This window comes from Oncorhynchus masou, chromosome 12, assembly GCF_036934945.1.
Source record: "Oncorhynchus masou masou isolate Uvic2021 chromosome 12, UVic_Omas_1.1, whole genome shotgun sequence".
NCBI lineage: Eukaryota > Metazoa > Chordata > Actinopteri > Salmoniformes > Salmonidae > Oncorhynchus > Oncorhynchus masou.
This window is the reverse complement of record NC_088223.1, coordinates 18,590,799-18,617,285: the sequence shown is the minus strand read 5'-3', so window position 1 is coordinate 18,617,285 and position 26,487 is coordinate 18,590,799. Positions and strand designations below refer to the sequence as shown.

Below are 26,487 nucleotides of genomic sequence, written 5' to 3'. Positions count from 1 at the left end.
GTGATACGAGCAAGAGCAGTGATACAGTACAAGCAAGAGCAGTGATACTATCAAGAGCAGTGTGCGGGTCTCTGCTCATTTGCGTGAATGTGGCTTAGGCATGCTGCAAGGAGGCATGGAATGAGCGTTACACCGAGGCCTGTACTCTGGAGTGGGATTGATTTGGAGGTGGAGGGTCCGTCATGGTCTGGGGTGGTGTGTCACAGCATCATCGGACTGAGCTTGTCATTTTAGGCAATCTCAACGCTGAGAGATACAGGGAAGACATCCTCCTCCCTCATGTGGTACCCTTCCTGCAGGCTCATCCTGACATGACCCTCCAGCATGACAATGCCAACAGCCATACTGCTTGTTCTGTGCATGATTTCCTGCAAGACAGGAATGTCAGTGTTATGCCATGGACAGGAAAGAGCCCTGAGCACGTCAGGGATCTGTTGGATCGGAGGGTGAGGGCTAGGGCCTTTCCCCCCAGAAATGTCCGGGAACTTGCAGGTGCCTTGGTGGAAGAGTGGGTAACATCTCACAGCAAGAACTGGCAAATCTGGTGCAGTCCAAGAGGAGGAGATGCACATGTACTTAATGCAGCTGTTACTTTTGATTCCCCCCCCAGGGACACATTATTCCATTTTTGTTAGTCACATGTCTGTGGAACTTGTTCAGTTTATGTCTCAGTTGTTGAATCGTATGTACAAATATTTAAACAAGTTTTCTGAAAATAAACACAGTTGACAGTGAGAGGATGTTTCTTTTTTTGCTAAGTTTAGATCAACTGATTGCAGTCTGAAATGTAAGCAAAAGGTTTGTGTGTGTTGTCAACACTCTCAGACACACATGGGAAGCGGGTAGACTGGCAGTACAGCACTGGAGAGGCCTTTAGGATGCAGGCTTGGTCCGGATACCAGAGGTCAAGTTCACTACTGACTGTCAGTAAGAGGAGACAGGGTTAGTTACAGAACTGTCAGAACAGGGGTTAGTCCAATAATAACTGGTGAAAGTGTTTTAAATGCGTTTTATTATGCTGTGTTCAGCGATGGTAGTTGTGACAGTTGGTAGTTCTTTACATGGTAACAGTTATCCACATGGTAAACTTGACTGTACTGTCAGAACCTTCCCCTCTGATTCAGTTTGTAACAAATCGGCCTTGACAACATGATAGGATCAAATAATAGCGATGAGTGAAAACATTGATCATCAACCCTTAAAAATCTGGTCCTTTTTTAATGAAAAACTAATCTAAAAAACAAATGTATACAGGAGTGAATCAATACTGTAGTTAGTAGATAGAAATTGTTACCATAATCACTTTGACTGAAGCTGAAGCACTTGCAAAGGCTTCTAAATGGAAGCACTGCAGGCACATACAGCGCATTCAGAAAGTATTCACACCCCTTGACTTATTCCACATTGTTGTTACAGGCTGAATTGAAAATGAATAAAAAATATGTTTCTCATTCATCTACACACAATACCCCATAATGATGAAATAAAAACATGTTTTTATACATTTTTGGAAATTTATTGAAAATGAAATATAGAAATATCAAATTTACTTAAGTATTCACACCCCTTTGCACACACTCCAGATTGAGCTCAGGTGCATCCAAATGTCCTTCCATCATCCTTGAGATGTCACTACAACTTGATTGGAGTCCACCTGTGGCCAATCCATTTGTTTGGACATGATTTAGAAAGAAACACACCTGTCTATATAAGTCCCACAGTTGACAGGGCATGTCAGAGCAGAAACTATACCATGAAGTCCAAGGAACTGTACGATCGCTGAGATTGAGCTTACTGTATGCCTAAAAACAAAGTATTGAGATAATAAAATATTTGTGCTTTTGGCTCTGTACTCCAGCACTTTGGATTTGAAATGATACAATGACTATGGAGGTTAAAGTGCCGACTGTAATTTGAGCGTATTTTCATCCATAGGGTGAAGCGTTTAGAAATTACATCACTTTTTGTACATGTTCCCCCAATTCTAAGGGACCAAAATAATTGGGACAAATTCACTTGTGTAGTCAAAAGCTTAGTATTTGGTCCCATATTCCAAGCATGCACAAATATCATACCCCCAACACATGCTAACCTTTCACCATTACAATATCAGGGGAGGTAAAACACGGTAGGATGTTTAGAAACACATTCTATTCTTATTTAAAATAAAAGGGACTCCAACATGACACAATACATTTACCATTATTTTCCAATGGGCACAAGATAATCAAACAACTAAAACAAATAGCAAATGCATCCAGCCAGTTTGTAGAGCTTGATGTAGTCATTGCATGCTATGAATATGGGACGGTTCACCATGTAGATCAAAATACCTTCAAATTAAACCTGACAGTCTGCACAGAGCCAGAACAACAAAATGAAGCTCACTGTATATCTGGTGACGGGTATAAAACAATTTCTAGAGTGTTGAAAGTTTCCAAGAGCACAGTGGTCTCCATCATTGGGAAATAGTTCCATATTTCTTTCCATCTAGACTAGAGCTGACCAAACTGATCAACTGGGCAAGAAGGACCTTGGTCAGACAGCACTTCAGAGTTCAATGGCTGTGATGGGAGACCCTGCCACCAGGACAAAAGTCCCTACAGCACTTCACCAAGCTGGGCTTTATGGGAGAGTGGCCAGACGGCAGCCACTCCTGAGAAAAAGGCATACGACAGCACGTGAAAGACAGGTCATAAGGCTGAAGGATGATGTGGTCTGATGAGACACATTTATTATTTGGCCTGAATGCAAAGTGCTATGTGTAAAAGAAAGCCATCCCTATTGTGAAGCATGGTGGTGGTGGCAGCATCATGCGATGGGGGATGCTTTTCAGTGGCAGGGACTGGGAGACTTAAGGATATACAGGGAACAATGAATGGAGCCAAATACAGTCAAATCATTAAGAACCTGCTTCAGAGTGCAAACAGACCGGGGCGAAGATTAACGTACCAACAGGACAACGACCTCAAGCATACAGCCAAAGCAACGCTGCAATGGCTTCAGAACAAGAATGTGAAAGTCCTTGAGTGGGCCAGCCAAAGCCCAGACTTGAATCCTATTGAAAATCTTTTGAAAGACTTGAAGATTTCTGTTCACCGCCTTTCCCCATCTAACTTAACAGAGTTTGAGAAAATCTGTAAGGAAGAATGGGAGAAAATCCCCAAATCCAGATGTGCAAAGCTGATACAGACATACCCAAGACGACTCAAAGCTGATACAGACATACCCAAGACGACTCAAAGCTTATACAGACATACCCAAGACGACTCAAAGCTGATACAGACATACCCAAGACGACTCAAAGCTGATACAGACATACCCAAGACGACTCAAAGCTGATACAGACATACCCAAGACGACTCAAAGCTTATACAGACATACCCAAGACGACTCAAAGCTTATACAGACATACCCAAGACGACTCAAAGCTGATACAGACATACCCAAGACGACTCAAAGCTGATACAGACATACCCAAGACGACTCAAAGCTGATACAGACATACCCAAGACGACTCAAAGCTGATACAGACATACCCAAGACGACTCAAAACTTATACAGACATACCCAAGACGACTCAAAGCTGATACAGACATACCCAAGACGACTCAAAGCTTATACAGACATACCCAAGACGACTCAAAGCTGATACAGACATACCCAAGACGACTCAAAGCTGATACAGACATACCCAAGACGACTCAAAGCTTATACAGACATACCCAAGACGACTCAAAGCTGAAATCGCCGCCAAATGTGCTTCTACAATGTATTGAAACATGGGTGTGTATACCTATGTAAATGGGATTTTCCTGTATTTCATTTTAAATACATTTGCTAAACTTTCTACAAACATATTTTCACTGTTATCATGGGGTATTGTGTGTAGATGGGTGAGATGTTTTATTTATTTAATACATTTTGAATGCAGGCTGTAACTCAACAAAATGTGGAATACGGGGTATGAATACTTTCTGAAGGCACTGGCAGAGGGACAAAAGGCAGAGTGAGAACTACATAAAGAGCTGCATTTTATTGAACAACCTAAAGATGCTTAAAATAAGCAGATAACCACTATTGTTATTCAGTTAGAATTCAATTAGACAGAAATCCTGACATTAGATGGTTGCCCATAACCCAAATAATGTATATTGGTAAATCATCTATTCACGGCAACAATAATAAATTATGTGCAATAATCTTAAATTAGGACTCCGCCCACCATGTGAGGTCCAATCAGCAACTTCCATTGATAGATAGCTCCTCCCAGGTCGGTTTAATATGACATCACAGCACTTACGGTGATACTTTGAAAAATATGAAATGCCTTCAACATCCCGAGATCGTGTGATTTAAAACCATACATGTTAAAAAAACAGAAAGAGAGAAATAAAAGTTGGCACTTCAGTGTTTTTTTGTTTTTGTTTCAATGCACATACAAATATTGACTAGTTACAAATACTTAGCTGTTATTGGATTAAATGTTAGTAAGTGTACATAGCAATAAGAAATCACATAAAAGACTAAGGAGTGTAATAATAGTGACTATTTAGTGTATACCAGGAAATGAAATGTTGTAATGACTGCCCACATCAAAGAATACCCACACTGGGCACCAGTCAAACATTTGATTCAACTCAGTCTTACCGTGTCACTAATCTCAGAAATGTGATAATACCCCCATTTTGCTCTCTGGCACACAACGTTATTCAATAAATACTTAATGTATAAAAGACCTAGCCGGCCTCTAAAATGCAATCGTTTTAGTCATTGAAAAATATAACAGTATGATAGAAAATATATCTCAATATTCACATAACTTATACTTAAACTCAGTTGGACTTGGTTTAGAGTAAATGTACTAGATACCTCAATGTCTTCAATATCGGAAACCTTGAATGAATGACCTTTGTTTGAGCTCTTGTCTTATTCAACAAGTGAGGGTGGAACAAAAAAATGAGTCACCAAGATTTACAGTTGATTCCTCTAAATTCAAAAAGGTGAAATGCTCAGAGTTGAAACTATATGGAGTCTACATAGTATGTTGAAAATAACATTTGTTGACCACTATGTACCCATAGAACATCCTGTAGTAGAAGGGTAACCAGAGAAAACCCATCGACTGACAGCATGGCCTTGACATGTCTCTGACTGACACACTATATCTACCTGCGTCTATGGAGCTCAGTGTTCTAGCTGCATACTGTAGCCATAAGTGAAGAGTTTAGAGAACACTAGATACACAATCTAAAATGTAGTATCACAGACAATACTACTGTGATAGTGCAGCTTTTTATTTATTAATTTAACCTTTATTTAACTAGGCAAGTCAGTTAAGAACAAATTCTTATTTCTTATTTTCAATGACGGCCTAGGAACAGTGGGTTAACTGCCTGTTCAGGGGCAGAATGAACACCTTGTCAGCTCAGGGATATGAACGCTCTAACCACTAGGCTACCCTGCTGCTTATATCACTGTATAACCAAATTCAGGCGTTTAATAAATTAAATAAGTGAGTGAAATGAATGCCTGAAACATGTGGCTAAATGAAACCAAAAGGTGAGATGTGATTGTGAGTAGTTTATGGCCCTGTTTCTGACTAACATTCAAAGTCACTTATTGAATAGAGATCCTGGTATTGAATAGAGATCCTGGTAATGAATAGAGATCCTGGTATTGAATAGATATCTTGGTTTTGAATAGAGATCCTTGTTTTGAATAGAGATCCTGGTATTGCCATTGAAACGCCTCCAACCTGAATGTGTTTTTCCACTTCAAGTGCTGGATGAGAATCTCCATTGCGTAGAATCCAGATATCTCACACACACACAGTACAACTGGGTACCTTCTGTCAGTTTCTGATTATGAATCATCATTCCATTCCTCCTTTCAGTCATCCTCCTCTTCTTCTTTCTTTCCTCCTGCTCCTCCACTCTTCATGTTATCTGAGCTCTCTCTCTCCGTCTGGTTGGTTAACTTCTCTTCTCATACTTCCCCAGCTTCTTGGGATCCTTGCTGGGCATGCACCAGTCATCTGCCTCATTGCTCGTCTGGTAATGCCTTATGGCTGACTGGTTGTAAACAGGAAGTCTTTCCACAGACTCTGAGGACAAGGCCTGTTAATGGAGCACAGAGTGAAGTGGTAGGTTAGGTTATATAAGTACAAGGCATGTTAATGGAGCACAGAGTGAAGTGGTAGGTTAGGTTATATAAGTACAAGGCCTGGTAATGGAGCACAGAGTGGAGTGGTAAGTTAGATGATGAGGATATGGCTCTATCACAAGCTGGTCACATGAGGAGACTTCCATCACGACCCACATTCAGATGCATCAGGTGGAAGTTATTTAAGTGGGTAATGGAATTACATGAGCATTGCGTACTAGGTAACCATGTTTAACATAACGGTATGTTTTGAATGAATAGGACAGAGTGAGCTTACATTATAACTCTGTGAGCCATTTTTATTTATTTATTTATTTCCCCTTTATTTAACCAGGTAGGCAAGTTGAGAACAAGTTCTCATTTACAATTGCGACCTGGCCAAGATAAAGCAAAGCAGTTCGACACATACAACGACACAGAGTTACACATGGAATAAAACAAACATACAGTCAATAATACAGTATAAACAAGTCTATATACGATGTGAGCAAATGAGGTGAGATAAGGGAGTTAAAGGCAAAAAAAGGCCATGGTGGCAAAGTAAATACAATATAGCAAGTAAAACATTGGAATGGTAGATTTGCAATGGAAGAATGTGCAAAGTAGAAATAAAAATAATGGGGTGCAAAGGAGCAAAATTAATTAAATACAGTAGGCAAAGAGGTAGTTGTTTGGGCTAAAATATAGGTGGGCTATGTACAGGTGCAGTAATCTGTGAGCTGCTCTGACAGTTGGTGCTTAAAGCTAGTGAGGGAGATAAGTGTTTCCAGTTTCAGTGCTTTTTGTAGTTCATTCCAGTCATTGGCAGCAGAGAACTGGAAGGAGAGGCGGCCAAAGAAAGAATTGGTTTTGGGGGTGACGAGAGAGATATACCTGCTGGAGCGTGTGCTACAGGTGGGAGATGCTATGGTGACCAGTGAGCTGAGATAAGGGGGACTTTACCTAGCAGGGTCTTGTAGATGACATGGAGCCATACTGTTGCACGTGAACCAATATTGAAAATGAACCTACATACTTCAAAAACACCATCATTGTTTAGATGTAGAACAAGACAACAAGTTAAGACTGTTAAACTAATAATTTCCATGCGTAGAAGTGTTACCTTCAGGTAGATGACAGCTGACGTCCCATATCCCTCCATGGAGTAGAGCTGCAGGTCTCCCTGGAAGTACTTGGCATAGAGACGGGAGATGGGAAGACCGTAGCCAAAACCAGCCTACAGAGAACCAGAGCCAGGGACACAAAGAGTTAAACTCACTCTGAACAATCACAGTACAGTAGTAGACAAGAACTCAGTTACACTTTTAACCCAGGGCAATGAATGAACAGTCCAGTCCAGTTTGTAATTCTGATTATTTACAACCGTGTTCACTACTGTTGGCTCACAGATGACATTTTAGTCAGTATAGACATTTTAGCTGAGATAAAATAAACAGCAGGCGCTTGATTCAATTGAAAAATAAATGTCTCACTAACATGTGACCAAACTGCCAAAGTCATAGGCTTAAATCAAGTTATACAGTCTGTTAAACTACACTGCCAGTAGTTTAGGTTAATTGTATACATTATATAGTATACATTGTATACAGTGCATTCGGAAAGTATTCAGACCCCTTCCCCTACACATTTTGTTACGTTACAGCCTTATTCTAAAATGGATTAAATAAATAAATGTACTCATCAATCTACACACAATAATAATGACAAAGCGAAAACAGGTTTTTTGAAATAAAAAACATAAATACCTTATTTACATAAGTATTCAGACCCTTTGCTATGAGACTCGAAATTGAGCTCCGGTGCTTCCTGTTTCCATTGATCATCCTTGAGATGTTTCTACAACTTGATTGGAGTTCACCTGTGGTAAATTCAATTGATTGGACATGATTTGGAAAGGCAAACACCTGTCTGTCTATATAAGGTCGCATACGTGAAAGTGCATGTCAGAGCAAAAAGGAAGCAATGAGATCGAAGGAATTGTCCGTAGAGCTCCGAGACAGGATTGTGTCTAGGCACAGATCTGGGGAAGAGTACCAAAACATTTCTGCAGGATTGAAGGTCCGCAAGAACACAGTGGTCTCTATCATTCTTAAATGGAAGAAGTTTGGAACCACCAAGACTCTTCCTAGAGCTAACCGCCCGGCCAAACTGAGCAATCAGAGAGGTGACCAAGAGCCTGATAGTCACTCTGACAGAGCTCCAGAGTTCCTCTGTGGAGATGGGAGAACCTTCCAGAAGGACAACCAGCTCTGTAGCACTCCAACAATCAGGCCTTTATGGTAGTTGCCATACGGAAGCCACTCCTCAGTAAAAGGTACATGACAGCCCGCTTGGAGTTTTACAAAAGCCACCTCAGGCCATGAGAAACAAGATTTTCTGGTCTGATGAAACCAAGATTGAACTCTTTGGCCTGAATACCAAGTGTCACATCTGGAGGAAATTTGACACCATCCCTACGGTGAAGCATGGTGGTGGCAGCATCATGCTTTGGAGATATTTCTCAGCAACAGGGACTGGGATACTAGTCAGGATCAAGAGAAAGATGAATGAAGCAAAGTAGAGAGAGATCCTTGATGAAAACCTGCTCCACAGCGCTCGGGACATCAGACTGGGGCGAAGACAATGTAGGATCTGTTTCGGGACAAGTCTCTGAATGTCCTTGAGTGGCCTGAAAATAGCTGTAAAGCGATACTCCCCATCCAACCTGGCAGAGCTTGAGAGGATCTGCAGAAAAGAATGGGAGAAAATCCCCAAATACAGGTGTGCCAAGCTCATAGCGTCATACCCAAGACGACTCGAGGCTGTAATCACTGCCAAAGGTGCTTCAACAAAGTACTGAGTAAAGGGTCTGGAGTGGTAGGTTAGGTTATATGACTGTGTGTATGTGTATTCCATGTGTAACTCTGTGTTGTTGTTTGTGTCGCACTGCTTTGCTTCATCTTGGCCAGGTCGCAGTTGTAAATGAGAACTTGTTCTCAACTAGCCTACCTGGTTAAATAAAGGTTAAATAAAAAATACATTAAAAAATGCGTTGATGGACCACAGAGTGGAGTAGTAAGCTTGGTTATGAGGACTGGACTCTATCACAAGCTCCATGCGTAGCTCCATGATGAGTCTTCCCACATTCAGATGCATCAGATGGATGTTGTTTAAGTGGGTATTACGTGTAGATTGATGACGGAAAAAATTATTTAACACATTTTAGAATAAGCCTGTAACGTAACAAAATGTGGAAAAAGTCAAGCTCTGAATACTTTCCGAATGCACTATTCAACTATATAGTTTAAATGGCACCAGGACAGGGTGTTACCAGTGGTGCATTGCGGCTGTTGTCAATATCGACGGGGCTGGGGGCGGTGGAGTACATGTAACTGAACAAACGCTCTATCTTCCTCAGGGGAACTCCGCCTCCTCGATCTGATATCTAGAAACAACAACAACGTTACAGATCTGATCCACTCTCGGTTCCAGCCGATCTTCCTGTTGTCTCCCCAAATATCATATTAGGACCTAGGAGGAAATCTATAGTAATACTGTACGTACTCATAGACAAATATACACATTCAACTGTACACACTAGGCGTCTATGTCCCATGGTATTATTTCCAACCTGCATGTGTGGAAGGATGTGGATGCACTACCTTTTGTATGCTGGGAATGTAATGTGTCATGTCTCATTGTGATGGTGGATGGTTAATACTCTCTGAGCCTTTGTTTACCTTGATTGTTAGGTCCTCACTGCCCAGTGAGACTCGGACTTTGACCGGTGGGAGATGCAGGGCCATTTCATGAGTCTCCACTGTTGCTCTCATGGCGTTCTGGAAACAAAACAACCATTGCTTGAGAAAATGACAAAGTAATATGAATCAAATTGAGGTCATATAAATAAAAGTGACATAGTAAGGACATGTTTGGTGTACCTTGAAGAGCTCAAACAGCATGTGGTAGAGATGGGAAGGAACATAGACAATACGAAGAGGCTGGTCAGGACCTTTGGCTGAGGAACACTGAGCATTACTCCAAATGACTCCAAAGCAAACATGACTTAGACTTATTGAAAATGTATAACATACACAACTGAGAATAGAAGTTACTAGAAACCAAAAGCAACTTTCACATCTTATTGCAAATGCATAACATGCACAACTCAACTCAATAACCACTATCAAATTCAGAATTTACTCTTCTTGCCAACCTAATCTCGTTACCAGCCACTTCTGATAGCCAGGGCCCAGTTTGTAAAAAGTTATCGTCTATATCGGATAGGAATCAATGCATATAAATATAATGGGAGTCCCCATTCAAGTCAACAATTTGCTCCTTCTATTCATTCTATTTTTATGCATTGAATCCTATTCGATAGGGTAAATCCAGACAGATAACTTGGAAAAACTGGGCCCTGGGGACAAGGCTACTACCAACCAAGCCCATGAACAGACCTTGTTTTCCTTTTTTATGGCTCATTTAACATGGTGACTATTAAATAGCTGAATTTGGGTGAACTGAGGTTTATTATTAAGAGTTGGACTTGAACTCTTCCCTGAGAGAAATCTGCCCGACGACAAGACTGAGCATGTAGCAAGGGTCTTGTTGCTGTTCTGTTCCACTGCTGCTGACTGGAGACAGATAAACTGGTGGGGATTGATTTGGTGCACATTGACCAAAGGCAAGCTATGATGAATCATTAATTCTAATGTGACTGTTCAACACCCCAATGTAATGTATTAGATGTAGGTGATGCTATTTTATGGCTGGGATGTATGTTTGGGCACCAAATGACATCTGGATTTGATCTAGTTTAGGCAAATATGATTATTTGTCATGGTTAGACTTTTGAAGTGGTGCTATTGGCTATTATCCTGTTCATGTGACACATATAACCTACACAGGGGCGATACACAGGTATATATTCAATACTTATTGACTTCTATGTAACTGACATGTATGAATGAATGGTTCTCTGTAGACATGGCTGCCTGTGGTTCAAAGATTTCAAATACTTTGTGCATTTGATTGAGCCCATCAGCAGTGCCAGCTGGGCTGGTTTATACTTCTGGGACTATTCTATTGGATCAATTGAGCCAGGCAAGCTCAATCAAGAGCAGCTAAAGTATTTGAAGGGAAACAAATACGACCTGAACCAAGGTCTGTAACCCTGTATAGAATGTGATTTACCGTTGACTTGTGTGAGGTCAATCTCTGGCGAGGTCAGGTAGTACTGTTCACAGAGCATCTTGGAGCTATCAAAGGCATCTGGGAACAGACAGACAAAACAAGACTAGGACTGGAGTACACTGACATTCAATCTAGTTACCATAACAACTAAATGTAATAACCGTTACAAAAGTAGAAGAATAAACTAGACAAAATGACATGTAGCAACAGGGCCAGGTGGAGAACCGTCTCTCTGTATCCAAAAATTATTACGTTTACACACATCTTCTACTGTGTTTAAAATTACAGGAGAATTTATATTCTGTGCAGATCTCAAGGTGAAAAGGTTGCCTGGCTACCAATCCACATCGCTCTGGCCCAACGCCACGCCCACTAACATTTTTCCTCTCCAAGAGGAGTCTGGATTTGCCTCCCTCCTTTGTTGCTTCTTCTTCAAACCGTTCTGATTGGTCACAGAAACTGATGGGTTGGGCCAGAGCCGGCCTACACTAATCGTGAATTATGTTATTTTGATGTCAGCTCAAACGACTTCTAGGATGACATGTTCAGACATGTTCACAACCACCTACTGTAGCAGTGAGAAAGATGGTGAGATTACTCCTGTAAATCAAGCTTGTTATCTAGGGACTAAGTATAGTGTGTGTTTGTGTGGCATGTTGTAGCTGATGAGGGACAGCACCTTTTACCACCTCCGTCACGTCGCAGTCAGGGTCGATGGTGCCAATGTGCTTGGGATGGGCAGGGTTGGCGCTTCCATCAAAGATGAGAGCTGAATAGGTACATGAAACTCATGTGGTAATAACCACACCTGGATGCCGATTCAAAAACACGTCACAATGGTACTTTTGAGTATGGTATACAGTGCATACGGAAAGTATCCAGACCCCTTCACATTATCCACATTTTGTTAGGTTACAGACTTATTCTAAAATTGCTTTAAAAAAAAATATATATATATATAAAATAAAAAAATCTAAATAAATACCCCATAATGACAAAGCGAAAACAAATGCATTGCATAAGTGTCATGGTTCCTCCGGGTACCAGAGGGCAGCAGAGACGCCCCTAGAGACTTTGTTTGTTACCCAGGTGTTTCTTTTTATTTCATTATTGCTTCCCCTTTAAGAGAGGTGTTTTCTGTTCCCTTTTGTTAGCTCATGGATTTAGTTTCTTGTATGTCTCCCCCGTGTAGATTGAGTACTAGTGTTTATTGTTTTGGTTTTTGAGTTTCCTGTATTGTTCTGTTTATTTTTTCCAAGTAAAATCTTTACGTTTTCTCAGGTCGCCGTTTCCTAGTCTGGTTCATTCTCTGTTCTTGGGTTCAACATTACCACGTTACAATAAGTATTGAGACCCTTTGCTATGAGACTCGAAATTGAGCTCAGGTGCATCCTGTTTCCATTGATCATCCTTGAGATGTTTCTACAACTTGTTTGGAGTCCACCTGTGCTAAATTCAATTGATGTGACATGATTTGGAAAGACAGACACAGTTGAGGTCGAAGGAAACCTGGCACCATCCCTACGGTGAGGCATGGTGGTGGCAGCATCATGCTGTGGGGATGTTTTTCAGCAGCAGGGACTAGGAGACTAGCCAAGATCGAGGAAAAGATTAACAGAGCAACATAGAGAAAGATACTTGATGAAAACCTGCTCCAGAGCGCTCAGGACCCAAGACAACAACCCTAAGCACACAGCCAAGTCAACACAGGATTGGCTTCGGGACAAGTCTCTGAATGTCTTTGAGTGGCCCAGCCAGAGCCCGGACTTGAACCCAGTGCAGTGATGGTCCCCATCCAACCTGACAGAGGATCTGCAGAGAAGAATGGGAGAAACTCCCCAAATACAGGCGTGCCAGGAAGACTCAAGGCTGTAATCGCTGAGTAAAGGGTCTGAATAATTAAGTAAATGTGATATTTCATTATTTTTTTATTTCTAAAAACCTGTTTTTGCTTTGGAATTATGTGGTATTGTGTGTAGATTTACGAGGGGAAAAAACAATTTAACCCATTTTAGAACAAGGCTGTAACGTAAAAAGTCAAGGGGTCTGAATATTTTACGAATGCACTGTATTTTAATATATTATTATAGTAGTATGGTATACACTGAGTGTACAAAACATTACACCTGCTCTTTCCATGACTAAGACTGATCAGGTGAAAGCTATGATCCCTTATTGATGTCACTTGATAAATCCACTTCAATCAGTGTAGGTGAAGGGGAGGAGACAGGTTAAAGGAGGACTCTTAAGCCTTGAGACAATTGAGACATGGATTGCATATGTGTGCCATTCAGAGGGTGAATGGGCAAGACAAAAGATTTAAGTGCCTTTGAATGGGGTATGCCTGGCGCACCGGTTATGAGTGTGTCAAGAACATCAACACTGCTGGGTTTTTCACACTCAACAGTTTCCCGTGTGTATCAAGATAATCCACCACCCAAAGGCCATCCAGACAACTTGACATATTGGAGTCAGCATCCCTGTGGAAGGCTTTCAACACCTTGTAGAGTACATACCTCAGCTAATTGAAGCTGTTCTGAGGGCAAAAGGGGGGGGTGCAACTCAATATTAGGGAGATGTTCCAAATGCTTGGTACCCTCAGTGTATATTTAGTATTGTATACTGACAGTGCTGGTTCATGATCATGCGTGTGGAGATGCGGCTCATGTAGAAGCGATCCAAGAAGTACTGGACGTTCTGATTGGTCACAGGGTCGGAGCCAAAGGCATCCTTGTACTCCACCACTCCCTGTGCCATGGTGGTAACCACGTTGTTGTGGCGGTTCCTGATGTTCACCAGCGTCTCAGTGAACCTGAGGGGAGACAGGACAGGAAAGGGGTTTTAAGGCTGGGTCTTAGGTTCACAACTCAGCACATTCCAACACGCTACCATGAAAGGAACCTAAGATACGTAGCTGGGTGGATAGATGTCAAACTTCATTCATTCATCATCCAGCCATCCGTTCATCCAGTCATTCACTAACACCTGCAAGGTTGCTACCAACTCAAAACCATTTTTTGCAAAAGCCTGTAAATCATTCTATTCTGTATACAGTAGAGCCAGAGTTATGGTTGAAGTGTTTATCCATCAGATCACGTCCATTCCAGATTAAGATTACAGATAATAATCAATCTATTACTCAGTTAAAGGAAGTAGCTATTAATGGGCTGAGCTTAAAGAAAGACTATCTTTCCTTTCCTGAATGAACTATGACTCAGTTATCTAATGAGACGTGCTGAACAGTAGCAAGACTAGGCTACTACCGATCTGCTGGATGTGACTGTGTGTAATTGACTTACTTCTTCAGGATCTTTTTATCATCGGGCTCTTTCTCCAGGAAGCCCACTATCTCCATCAGACTTGTTGCATACCTGTAGGAATACAACACAGAAGACTGGTTAGTTTACACAGGGAAACACTAATACATCAGGCATTATAGGGCATTCATACAGCGTATTCTTAAAGCAGCCTCCAGTATCTATGTTGCAATAGTCTATGTGCTGGGGGGCTAGGGTCAGTTTGTTATATCTGGGGCAATTCTCCTTTCTTACCTGGTGACCTGTGTGAATTTATGTATGCTTCCTCTATCTCCCTCTTCCTTCTCTGCGGAGGACCTGAGCCCTAGGACCATGCCTCAGGACTACCTGGCCTGATGACTCCTGGCTGTCCCCAGTCCACCTGGTCATGCTGCTGCTCCAGTTTCAACGGTTCTGCCTGCGGCTATGGAACCCTGACCTGTTCACCGGACGTGCTACCTTGTCCCAGACCTGCTGTTTAACTCTCTCTCTCTACCGCACCTGCTGTCACGACCTCTGAATGTTTGGCTATGAAAAGCCAACTGACATTTATTCCTGAGGTATTGAATTGCTGCACCCTCTACAACCAGTGATTATTATTTGACGCTACTGGTCATCTATGAACATTTGTACATCTTGAAGAACAATCTGGCCTTAATGGCCATGTCCTCTTATAATCTCCACCCGGCACAGTCAGAAGAGGACTGGCCACCCCTCAGTTCCTCTCTAGGTTTCTTCCTAAGTTCCTGCCTTTCTAGGGAGTTTTTCCTAGCCACCGTGCTTCTACATCTGCATTGCTTGCTGTTTGGGGTTTAAGGATGGGTTTCTGTATAAGCACTTTGTGACATCTGATGTAAAAAGAGCTTTATAAATACATTTGATTTGATAGAGCATTCATTAAGCATTTATAAGAAATGTGCTTGGAAGTGTAGCAAGACATTTTCTTATAAATGAATGATTTCTGAAGTATCTACAAGCATAATAAAGGTTATATTAATGCTTCATTAAACTTCTAAAGCTTCTTTCAAAGTGAGGCCAAAATAAAGGTCTTCAATGAATTCTGCCCTGAGAATGTGGCCAATAGAAGCCAAAAACCAGGGCACTTCTTTCCTTCAGCTAATCACTTTGGACTGTTCCGTTCCTCGCTGACTCCTGGCGTTCCACTATTGGAAATCTCAGAATTCTATTTGGGAACGGCCTCTGACTCTCTTGTAGTGACCATGGAAACCACAGGGTGTGTTTATACATGCTATAATAACTAGGGCTACTTGTGACTGGAGATAGGGTGCCATTTGGGACACGCAGACTAGGCCTATTCCCTATATAGTGCACTACTTTGACAAGAGCCATATGGGCCCTGGTAAAAAGTAGTGCACTAAATAGGGAATAGGGTGCCATTTGGGCCATCATGTTCCCTCCGATGTAAAAACATTCCTCACAATTTTCATCCTCTCAAAACCTGAATATTCTCTCTGTACAGCAAACCCTAAATATTTCTGACCTAGTGAAAGAAGGCCTCCTAAGTTAAACCAGTAAGCATTTTAGTAGCCTACTTATCAGCCTACTAGTTTGGTCAGAGGAGTCACGATTAAGGCCTGGTTAAGAGGCTGTGAAGCTGTAAGTTAAATTGTACTGACTTCAGTGACTTGCAGATAGTCAGGAAGGTAGGTGAGAGATCAGAGTGGCTGACTGTTTTCAAACCTTCTGTCCACCAATTAATTGACCTTGAACCCTCCCACTCTACTAACACAGCTGTTGCATTGGCTACATACTTTAACAGATACATTAGGCTAACTATCTTGAATTACAAAGTTTACCTGTAACATTTGTTGATGCCAGTCACCACTACCCAAGCGAAATAAACGCCAAATCAATATCGTTGATGGAAAAAGCCACAGCCTGGATATGAAAATAGCCTCAGTAGAGTAGCGATGATGTAGACAGCTACATTTAGACCCAGTTTATAAATATCTGCCGTACCACGACATTGCCAATAACGTTGGCACATACAGTATGGTTCTGTACTGGTCATCTATCACAGCGGTAGTGTCCCAAATGTTACCCTATTCCCAATATAGTGCACTACTTTTGACAAGGGCCCATAAGGCAATGGTCAAAAGTAGTGCACTATGTAGGGAATAGGGTGCAATTTGGGACTAACATTTAGAGGTAGACCGATTACGATTTTTCAACGCTGATACCGATACCGATTATTGGAGGACCAAAAAAGCCGATACTCATTAAATCGGCCGATTGTTTTTGTTTATTTGCAATAATGACAATTACAACAATACTGAATGAACATTTATTTTAACTTAATATAATACATCAATAAAATCAACTTAGCCTCAAATAAACAATGAAACATGTTCAATTTGGTTTAAATAATGCAAAAACAAAGTGTTGGAGAGAAAAGTAAAAGTGCAATATGTGCCATGTAAAAAAGCTAATGTTGTAAGAAAGTGCCTTTCTCAGAACATGAGAAAATATGAAAGCTGGTGGTTCCTTTTAACATGAGTCTTCAATATTCCCAGGTAAGAACTTTTAGGTTGTAGTTATTATAGGAATTCTAGGACTATTTCTCTCTATACCATTTGTATTTCATTAAACTTTAGTATTGCCAGTGTAACAGTATAACTTCCGTCCCTCTCCTCGCTCCTACCTCGGCTCGAACCAGGAACACATCGACAACAGCCACCCTTGAAGCAACATTACCCATGCAGAGCAAGGGGAACAACCACTCCAAGTCTCAGAGCGAGTGACGTTTGAAACGCTATTAGCACGCACCCCGCTAACTAGCTAGCCATTTCACATTGGTTACACCAGCCTAATCTCGAGAGTTGATAGGTTTGAAGTCATAAACAGCACAATGCTTGAAGCACAACGAAGAGCTACTGGTAAAACACACAAAAGTGCTGTTTGAATGAATGCTTACAAGCCTGCTACTGCCTACCACCGCTCAGTCAGACAGCTCTATCAAATCATAGAATTAGTTATAACACAATAACACACAGAAATATGAGCTTTAGGTCATTAATATGGTTGAATCCAGAAACTATCATCTTGAAAACAAGACGTTTATTCTTTCAGTGAAATACGGAACCGTTCTGTATTTTATCTAACGGGTGGCATCCATAAGTCTAAATATTCCTGTTACATTGCACAACCTTCAATGTTAAGTCATAATTACGTAAAATTCTGGCAAATTAGGCGGCCCAAACTGTTGCATATTCACTGACTCTGCGTGCAATGAACACAAGAGAAGTGACACAAGGTTAATATTGCCTGCTAACCTGGATTTCTTTTAGCTAAATATGCAGGTTTAAAAATATATACTTCTGTGTATTGATTTTAAGAAAGGCATTGATGTTTATGGTTAGGTACACATTGGAGCAACGATACGCACTGCATCGATTATATGCAACGCAGGATACGCTAGATAAACTAGTAATATCATCAACCATATGTAGTTAACTAGTGATTATGATTGATTGATTGTTTTTTATAAGAAGTTTAATGCTTGCTAGCAACTTACCGTGGCTTCTTACTGCATTCACGTAACAGGCAGGCTCCTCGTGGAGTGCAATGTAATCAGGTGGTTAGAGAGATGGACTAGTTAACTGTAAGGTTGCAAGATTGAATCCCCGAGCTGACAAGGGAAAAATCTGTCGTTCTGCCCCTGAACGAGGCAGTTAACCCACCGTTCCTAGGCCATCATTGAAAATAACTGACCTGCCTAGTTAATTAAAGATTAAATAAAAGGTGAAAAATAATAATAAATAAATAAAAATCGGCCAAGTCGGTGTCCAAAAATACCGATTTCTGATTGTTATGAAAACTTGAATTCGGCCCTAATTAATCGTCCATTCCGATTAATCGGTCGACCTCTACTAACAATAAGTTATTGCCCTATTTCAGAGGTTCAACTGACATGCCATTACATAGTAGTTATCTGATGATTTTACCCATCTAGGAAATAGACAAATTAATTTCTCGAAAATGGTGAAGTAACATATCATAGATATCACTAGCACCATTTATTTTGGGAAAGTATGTTGTTTTTCCAAATGACAAATCCCTCTGACTGTCACTCACTCACTAATACAGACAAGATGCACATTGTCCATCATCCCAGAAAATCTAGACCCACTCCAATTTGCATACTGCCCCAACTTATCCACAGATGACGCAATCTCTATTGCACTCCACAAAACCCTTTCCCACCTGGACAAAAGGAACACCTACGTGAGAATGCTGTTCATTGACTACAGCTCAGCGTTCAACACCATAGTGCCCTCAAAGCTCATCACTAAGCTCGGGACCCTGGGACAAAATACCTCACTGTGCAACTGGATCCTGGACTTCCCGACAGGCTTCCCCCCAGGTGGTAAGGGTAGGCAACAAGACATCTGCCACGCTGATCCTCAACACGGGGGCCCCTCAGGGGTCGGTGCTTAGTCCCCTTCTGTACTCCCTGTTCACCCATGACTGCGTGGCCAAGCACGACTCCAACACCATCATTAAGTTTGCTGACGACACAACGGTGGTAGGCCTTATCACTGACAGCGATGCAACAGCCTATTGGGAGGAGGTCAGAAACCTGGCACTGTAAGGCCAGGACAACAACCTCTCCCTCAATGTGATCAAGACAAAGGAGATGTTCGTGGACTATAGGAAAAGGAGGGCAGAGCATGCCATTTTTCATGGCGGCTACACTTCTGATGACCCTGTCTCACATGGCCCCCTGTTCCACTGTGATGATACATGACAATGTTCCAGGCCACATTGTCTCTTTGTACACATGTGCAGCCTACCTGACAGACAGAGATCTGAGACACAGACAGCTGGCACCCTGCCTTGTAGGCTGCAGGCTATGCACTCATACCTCTCACTGGGCCGGAGTAGTTCAGTAAGGTAGTCTACATGCTGGTGTGCTAGGATAATAACATCCTACAGAGTCTGTTGGAATAGGCAATATCACCAACAGTATATGGTTGTTCAAGATAAGGCATTTATCATATATATTTCAGACTAGCGCAGAGAGTAGTGCTTGAATTGGGAAGGAGCTCACCGGAACCTCAAATGTTCTACAGCTTGAGTTCCTGCACCACTTAAAGAATATTAGCTCAAAAGTATTGTGGAGTTACTTCACCTAAATAAAAACTGTAGCGTCACCCAAAATGGGTACCGGCACCTATTTAAGTCCAATTCAATCACTGGCAGAGCAATGATCAAGTTCAATAATCAATATCAACAAAGGTGAGGTGAAAGGAGTCTAGCTAGCTGATGAATACTTCAACAGAGCGAACCATTTCCTCTGGCACAACAAACAACAGTGAACATCAACAACATACCATCTTAATTTCTAGCCTGCAGCTCAACTCCAAGGTAACCTAGACTGGTCCCAGATCTACAGATAACGGACATGAGCGACACAAAGTATATTGAAAGCAGGTGCTTCCACACAGGTGTGGTTCCTGAATTAATAAAGCAATTAACATCCCATCATGCTTAGGGTCATGTATAAAAATGCTGGGCAGGCCATAGGGCACTGAATAGTTTGATAAGCATGAAAATGATGTAAACCATATGACATGGCTGTCTCAGTCAGATCTCAACCCAACTGAACACTTATGGGAGATTCTGGAGTGGCGCCTGAGACAGCTTTCTCCACCACCGTCAACAAAACACCAAATTATGAGATTTATCTTGGAAAAATGGTGTCCTATCCCTCCAATAGAGTTCCAGACACTTGTAGAATATAATAGCTAATGTACCTACTCTGTAGTAACTGTAGTGAGGGGTGTAATAACGTCACTGTACCTGCTCTGTAGTAACTGTAGTGAGGGGTGGTATAACGTCACTGTACCTGCTCTGTAGTAACTGTAGTGAGGGGTGGTATAACGTTACTGTACCTGCTCTGTAGTAACTGTAGTGAGGGGTGGTATAACGTTACTGTACCTGCTCTGTAGTAACTGTAGTGAGGGGTGTTATAACGTCACTGTACCTGCTCTGTAGTAACTGTAGTGAGGGGTGGTATAACGTTACTGTACCTGCTCTGTAGTAACTGTAGTGAAGGGTGGTATAACGTTAATGTACCAGCTCTGTAGTAACTGTAGTGAGGGGTGGTATAACGTTACTGTACCTGCTCTGTAGTAACTGTAGTGAGGGGTGGTATAACGTTACTGTACCAGCTCTGTAGTAACTGTAGTGAGGGGTGGTATAACGTTACTGTACCAGCTCTGTAGTAACTGTAGTGAGGGGTGGTATAACGTTACTGTACCTGCTCTGTAGTAACTGTAGTGAGGGGTGGTATAACGTTACTGTACCTGCTCTGTAGTAACTGTAGTGAGGGGTGGTATAACGTTACTGTACCTGCTCTGTAGTAACTGTAGTGAGGGGTGTTATAACGTCACTGTACCTGCTCTGTAGTAACTGTAGTGAGGGGTGGTATAACGTTACTGTACCTGCTCTGTAGTAACTGTAGTGAAGGGTGGTATAACGTTAATGTACCAGCTCTGTAGTAACTGTAGTGAGGGGTGGTATAACGTTACTGTACCTGCTCTGTAGTAACTGTAGTGAGGGGTGGTATAACGTTACTGTACCTGCTCTGTAGTAACTGTAGTGAGGGGTGGTATAACGTTACTGTACCAGCTCTGTAGTAACTGTAGTGAGGGGTGGTATAACGTTACTGTACCTGCTCTGTAGTAACTGTAGTGAGGGGTGGTATAACGTTACTGTACCAGCTCTGTAGTAACTGTAGTGAGGGGTGGTATAACGTTACTGTACCAGCTCTGTAGTAACTGTAGTGAGGGGTGGTATAACGTTACTGTACCAGCTCTGTAGTAACTGTAGTGAAGGGGTGGTATAACGTTACTGTACCAGCTCTGTAGTAACTGTAGTGAAGGGGTGCTGAGAAGCTTGTCAGGGAGGAAGTCAATCTCCTTCATGATGTTGGCCAGCCGGACAGGAAGCTCCTGACGAAGGAACACAAAGGACGTCTTCTCACAGGCATTGGCCGAGCCTGTAGTCACATGACAACACATCTGCGTTGTACTAATTGGGGGTATACCGTAACAAAATGTTATGCAATGGAAAACAAGCGTTAGTTTCTCATTGGACCAGTTCAGGTAGTCCCTCCCCATTTCAGTCCCAGAGATATCACAAGACAAGAGGTCATCCAGTACATATACTGTTGTGTAAATGTTTAAGACAATGTCAAGATCTTGAAATGATTTGTTTTGGCAGCTGTATTATGTCATGTTTTCACCCAAGAACATGGGTCAAGTGCCATCTAAGAGTAAAGCATGAATCGGGTATTTATTTCTCCCTGCTTTAATCCAAACCATCCCATCATTAGGGGTTTGATACAATTTCAAAGTATGTACATTTTGAACTACTGTACTGCAGTCATCCTCTAATTTCAGGCGTCAGTATAGAAGTGAAATACAATGGGAATCCAAGTCTGGTTAGTCAGCTACATCCTTTTACAGCAGTAACATGATAAGGAAGAATAGAGCTGGAAGAATGCTAATCAAAGCTTCAGCAGAGAGTTCATCTGTGATCAGGGAGCACATACTGTACAGTACACTGGTCAGTGACAGCAGTGAATGCACCACAACAAACATTCTAGCTACTTTGATAAATGCAACCAGTGGTACTTGTTGTTCTATGGATTCAGAATAAACGTGGACGGTATTATTGTTTAGCCGTGTTATTGACAGGACAGGGATGAAAACTTACCAAAGTCTATGAATTGTTTCATTGACAGCGGCGAGGGTGAGAACTTGGAAAACCGATCCACTAGTGCTTGTTTAGGTATGGAGCTGTTCCTTAGCAGAAATTGCGTGAACTTCATGGTTGCAACAAATTTAAATTGAAGTCCCGAGACAGTCGGATTGTTGTGTCAGGCCAGGGTGCCCTTTCTTGTCATCAGCAGCAAGCTCCAGTCTTGCAGACGTTGAAGAAGCTTGCTAACGTTAGCTAGTTGACCAATGCTAGCCACCAAGGGCAATTAAAGGCGTTAAATTGACATATTCAAAACCATTTACAATGAAGCACAATACATTTCCCGAACAGTGCCCAATGTATTTTCATCTCATAAACGTTCAATAAACTACTTACAATATTTCAGAAATCACGAACGCTCCTCCCAAGACCGACCTCTATATTGTTTACGTTTTTGGATTTGATTGGCATTGGCTTTGACCAATGAAAGAGCACCACGCTAGTTTTGGGGCGGGATTTGATCGGTTTTGATCTTAAATAATTTCCCCAACGCATCTCAGAAATAAATAAGCATTTGCGAACAGAAAACCATCAAATCCCCAATTTACGTATTAATTATGATATTATATACCGGTATATATATTTAGAAAAAAAATCTAAATCTGATACCCCAGCAGTGTCGCCGTACACTTCTCTAAATGGCCTGTAGATGACGACATTGTAACAGCTAAAGTTTAATTCAAAGCGGCACATTGCACTGATAGGTGGAATTTCCTCCTCTCTTCCTGAGGGATGCTGCATCATGCACATGTTTTATCTTTTATTTAGGTCATCTGGCGCGAATATTCTTGATTTTAGCCAATGACAGTAATATCATCTGAACTGAAACGACCTCTTTTCACCATACATCCGAGGTTTGTTGGTTAAATATCATTAGAGGAGGATAAATAATGTGGTGATTTGCCGGGGGTGTAGCAGCCGTGATACAGCATCTTTCTTTGCAAGTGAAACATCATCATCAGCATCCATAGGGAAAGAGAGATCAGGTATGACAAGTCTTTAGGAGGAAATATAATGATTTATTGCATACATTTGTAGCCTGTGTGTCATTTGTGCTCGTGTAATTGCTATTTTGCTGGGTGTTTCTCTGTATGGCTTTGGATCGTGGGAAGAAGAGGCGCATCGAACAATGACGTAACGTTAATTGCTAATAATACCCACTTTATAATTACCTATACGTGCTGTGTTAAAGGAGAAAACGCAATTTTCTCCACTCCTAATGGGTACAGTAGTGGCATCTTATGCATCGTTGCATTGCCAATTGTTACCAACTGCGTCTGTTCCTTTGCATTGTATTGTTTTGTGTGTATTTCAATAAAGTGTTTCTTTATTTTATCCTCCACTTTTGTTCATTACCTATTTTATTTGGCTGTATTCCCTCCTGTCTGCTTAGCCCAGCAGGATTCTCAATGATGCTATTTACATCACACAACTGTACTACAAAAAATACAGTTGGAAGTGTTTCAAATCCAAATCTGGCAGTTGTGGGAGTATCAACTTGATACAATGCCTTCCTTATGGTGTCATTATCCTTTTACTTCAATTCAATATTCAGATCTTGAATTGTTACCAAATTATCCAACCCTTGCCCTTGGTGATGTCTTCAAGTGAAGTATGATTATTTTGTATTGACCCTACCACAATACATTGATAGGGAGATGTAGGTGGATGATGGATTTATTTATTCCCTGAATTGTTATAGATTATGGATCATGTTACAGGTCAAACAGGAAGGAACTTAATGACCCAGGGCCACACCCAGTAGCAGTTCACTGGTGTTGAAGGTACATTGCATCCTTGTGTGACATTCCTTTTTCCCCAGCTCAATAGGAAACAATGGCAGACAAAAGTGACATAAAAGCCGAGCTAGAGCGCAAAAAGCAGCGCCTAGCTCAGATCAGGGAGGAGAAGAAGAGGAAGGAGGAGGAAAGGAAAAAGAAAGAGGTAAGATAGGAAAAAAGTGAGTAGACGTACTGTCATGCTCATCCCTGTCTGTCCGACTTGACCTGAGCCATAGACCTCATGCTAATATCCTATTACAAAGCTAATATACTGTGTGTGTGTGTGTATGTGTGTGTGTGTGTGTGTGTGTGTGTGTGTGTGCGTGCGTGCGTGCGTGCGTGCGTGCGTGCGTGCGTGCGTGCGTGCGTGCGTGCGTGCGTGCGTGTGTGTGTGTGTGTGTGTGTGTGCGTGCGTGTGTGTGTGTGTGGTTAGCACATTGGACTAGTAACTGAAAGGTTGCAAAATCAAATCCCCGGGCTGACAAGGTAAAAATCTGTCATTCTGCCCCTGAACAAGGCAGTTAACCCACTGTTCCTAGGCCGTAATTGAAAATATGAATTTATTCTTAACTGCCTTGCCTAGTTAAATAAAGGTAAAATAAAAATATACACCACCTGCTCTTTCCATGACAGACTGACCAGGTGAATCCAGGTAAAAGCTATGAACCCTTATTGATGTCACTTTTTAAATCCACTTCAATCAGTTTAGCTGAAGGGGAGGAGACAGGTTCAATAATGATTTTTAAGCCTTGAGACAATTATGACATGGATTGTGTATGTGTGCCATTCAGAGGGTGAATGGGTGAGATGATAGATTTAAGTGCCTTTGATAGGGGTATGGTAGTAGGTGCCAGGTGTTTGTGTCAAGAACCGCAATGCTGCTGGGTTTTTCACGCTTAACAGTTTCTCGTTTGTATCAAGAATGGTCCACCACCCAAAGGACATCCAGCCAACTTGACACAAATGTGGGAAGCATTGGAGTCAACATGGGCCAGCATCCCTGTGGAACGCTTTTGACACCTTGTAGAGTCTATGCCCTGACGAATCGAGGCTGTTCTGAGGGAAAAAAGGGTGTGTGTAACTCAATATTAGGAAGGTGTACCTAATGTTTGGTATACTCAAGAGTATGTGTGTGTGTGTGTACAGACAGAGACGCAGCAGAAGGCTGAAGCTGCCCCAGTGGACTCCGACTTGGACCGGAAGCGCAGAGAGACTGAAGCCCTTCTACAGAGCATCGGCATCTCCCCAGAACCCCCACTAGGTACACAGACATTCACACTGCACAACTCAAATTAGTTAGGGATGAGCTCCTCAAACAAAGCTACAGTTAGCGTTTCTGTGGGGCAGAAACCATAGAAATGAGAATGAATAGACATCTCCATTCAAGTCAGTGATGGCATAAAGGGTAGACTGGCAGCCATTTTGAGTGTACCCATGCCAGGAAGTAAAATCAAGATGTTTACCCTTCAATCTGTGCTGTGATTGGTTGAGTCAACTCAACTGAAATGACAAAAAATACATTCCATTTCATGAGCCACATTAGTTAGCATCATTTGAATCAACATTCTACATTACCATGGCAATCCAGCATCATTTGATGCAGTATAACATTCCAAAAAGGATTGGAAATGTTATACTGTGGAAATGATTGCGTCACAATACCAGGCAGCCATTTCGAGTGTATCCATGAATTTACGAGTCAATTACCAGCGTTAGAGCTTCCAAGTCCGTTCTATTCATTCTTATTTCTATGGCAGAAAATGTCATCATATAAACTCAGCAAAAAAATATTTCATAATAATCCAAATAACTTCACAGCAAATCTGGTGCAGTCCATGAGGAGGAGATGCGCTGCAGTACTTAATGCAGCTCGTGGCCACACCAGATACTGACGGTTACTTTTGATTTTGACCCACCCTTTGTTCAGGGGCACATTATTCCATTTCTGTTAGTCACATGTCTGTGGAACTTGTTCAGTTTATGTCTCAGTTGTTGAATCTTGTTATGTTCATACAAATATTTACTTATGTTAAGTTTTCTGAAAATAAACACAGTTGACAGTGAGAGGACCTTTCTTTTTTGCTGAGTTTATATGGTGAGCTGTAATGGAATAAACATACACTACCGTTCAAAAGTTTGGGGTCACTTAGAAATGTCCTTGTTTTTGAAAGAAAAGCACATTTTTTGTCTATTAAAATAACATCAAATTGATCAGAAATACAGTATAGACATTGTGAATGTTGTAAATTATTATTGTAGCTGGAAACGGCAGATTTTTTAAA

General features: G+C 41.6%; 2 protein-coding genes across 10 annotated transcripts in view; one reads left to right on the top strand and one right to left on the bottom strand.

Moving 5' to 3' along the window:
• Positions 1 to 995: 995 nt before the first annotated feature.
• On the bottom strand, positions 996 to 22,826 carry LOC135549648 (pyruvate dehydrogenase (acetyl-transferring) kinase isozyme 2, mitochondrial-like). 6 transcript variants are annotated; one of them, XM_064979813.1, is made up of 12 exons: positions 22,761 to 22,826; positions 22,380 to 22,633; positions 21,519 to 21,660; positions 14,640 to 14,711; positions 13,968 to 14,152; positions 12,020 to 12,109; positions 11,341 to 11,418; positions 10,086 to 10,162; positions 9,885 to 9,983; positions 9,476 to 9,589; positions 7,268 to 7,381; positions 996 to 6,119 (listed from the first exon to the last, which is right to left on the bottom strand). In XM_064979813.1, exons 2-12 carry the CDS (start codon positions 22,492 to 22,494, stop codon positions 5,976 to 5,978), a joined length of 1,230 nt encoding a protein of 409 aa, XP_064835885.1. In that variant the 5' UTR covers positions 22,495 to 22,633; positions 22,761 to 22,826; the 3' UTR covers positions 996 to 5,975. The 6 variants fall into 6 exon arrangements, 3 of the variants coding, with proteins under 3 accessions (XP_064835885.1, XP_064835886.1, XP_064835887.1); XR_010456996.1 differs by lacking the exons at positions 996 to 6,119; positions 9,476 to 9,589 and adding an exon at positions 7,911 to 8,023 and having other exon boundaries at positions 7,287 to 7,381; positions 22,380 to 22,814; XR_010456998.1 differs by lacking the exons at positions 996 to 6,119; positions 7,268 to 7,381; positions 9,476 to 9,589; positions 10,086 to 10,162 and adding an exon at positions 7,935 to 8,023 and having other exon boundaries at positions 22,380 to 22,814.
• Positions 22,827 to 23,122: 296 nt separating this feature from the next.
• Positions 23,123 to 26,487, top strand: part of LOC135549647 (cytoplasmic dynein 1 intermediate chain 1-like) — a 135,404-nt gene continuing 132,039 nt past the window's right edge. For all 4 annotated transcript variants that reach the window (XM_064979811.1, XM_064979809.1, XM_064979810.1 and 1 more), the window contains exons 1-3: positions 23,123 to 23,410; positions 24,247 to 24,368; positions 25,352 to 25,466. In XM_064979811.1, the coding sequence (XP_064835883.1) occupies positions 24,261 to 24,368; positions 25,352 to 25,466 (223 nt within the window). In that variant the 5' untranslated portion in view covers positions 23,123 to 23,410; positions 24,247 to 24,260. The remainder of the gene's footprint in view (positions 23,411 to 24,246; positions 24,369 to 25,351; positions 25,467 to 26,487) is intronic.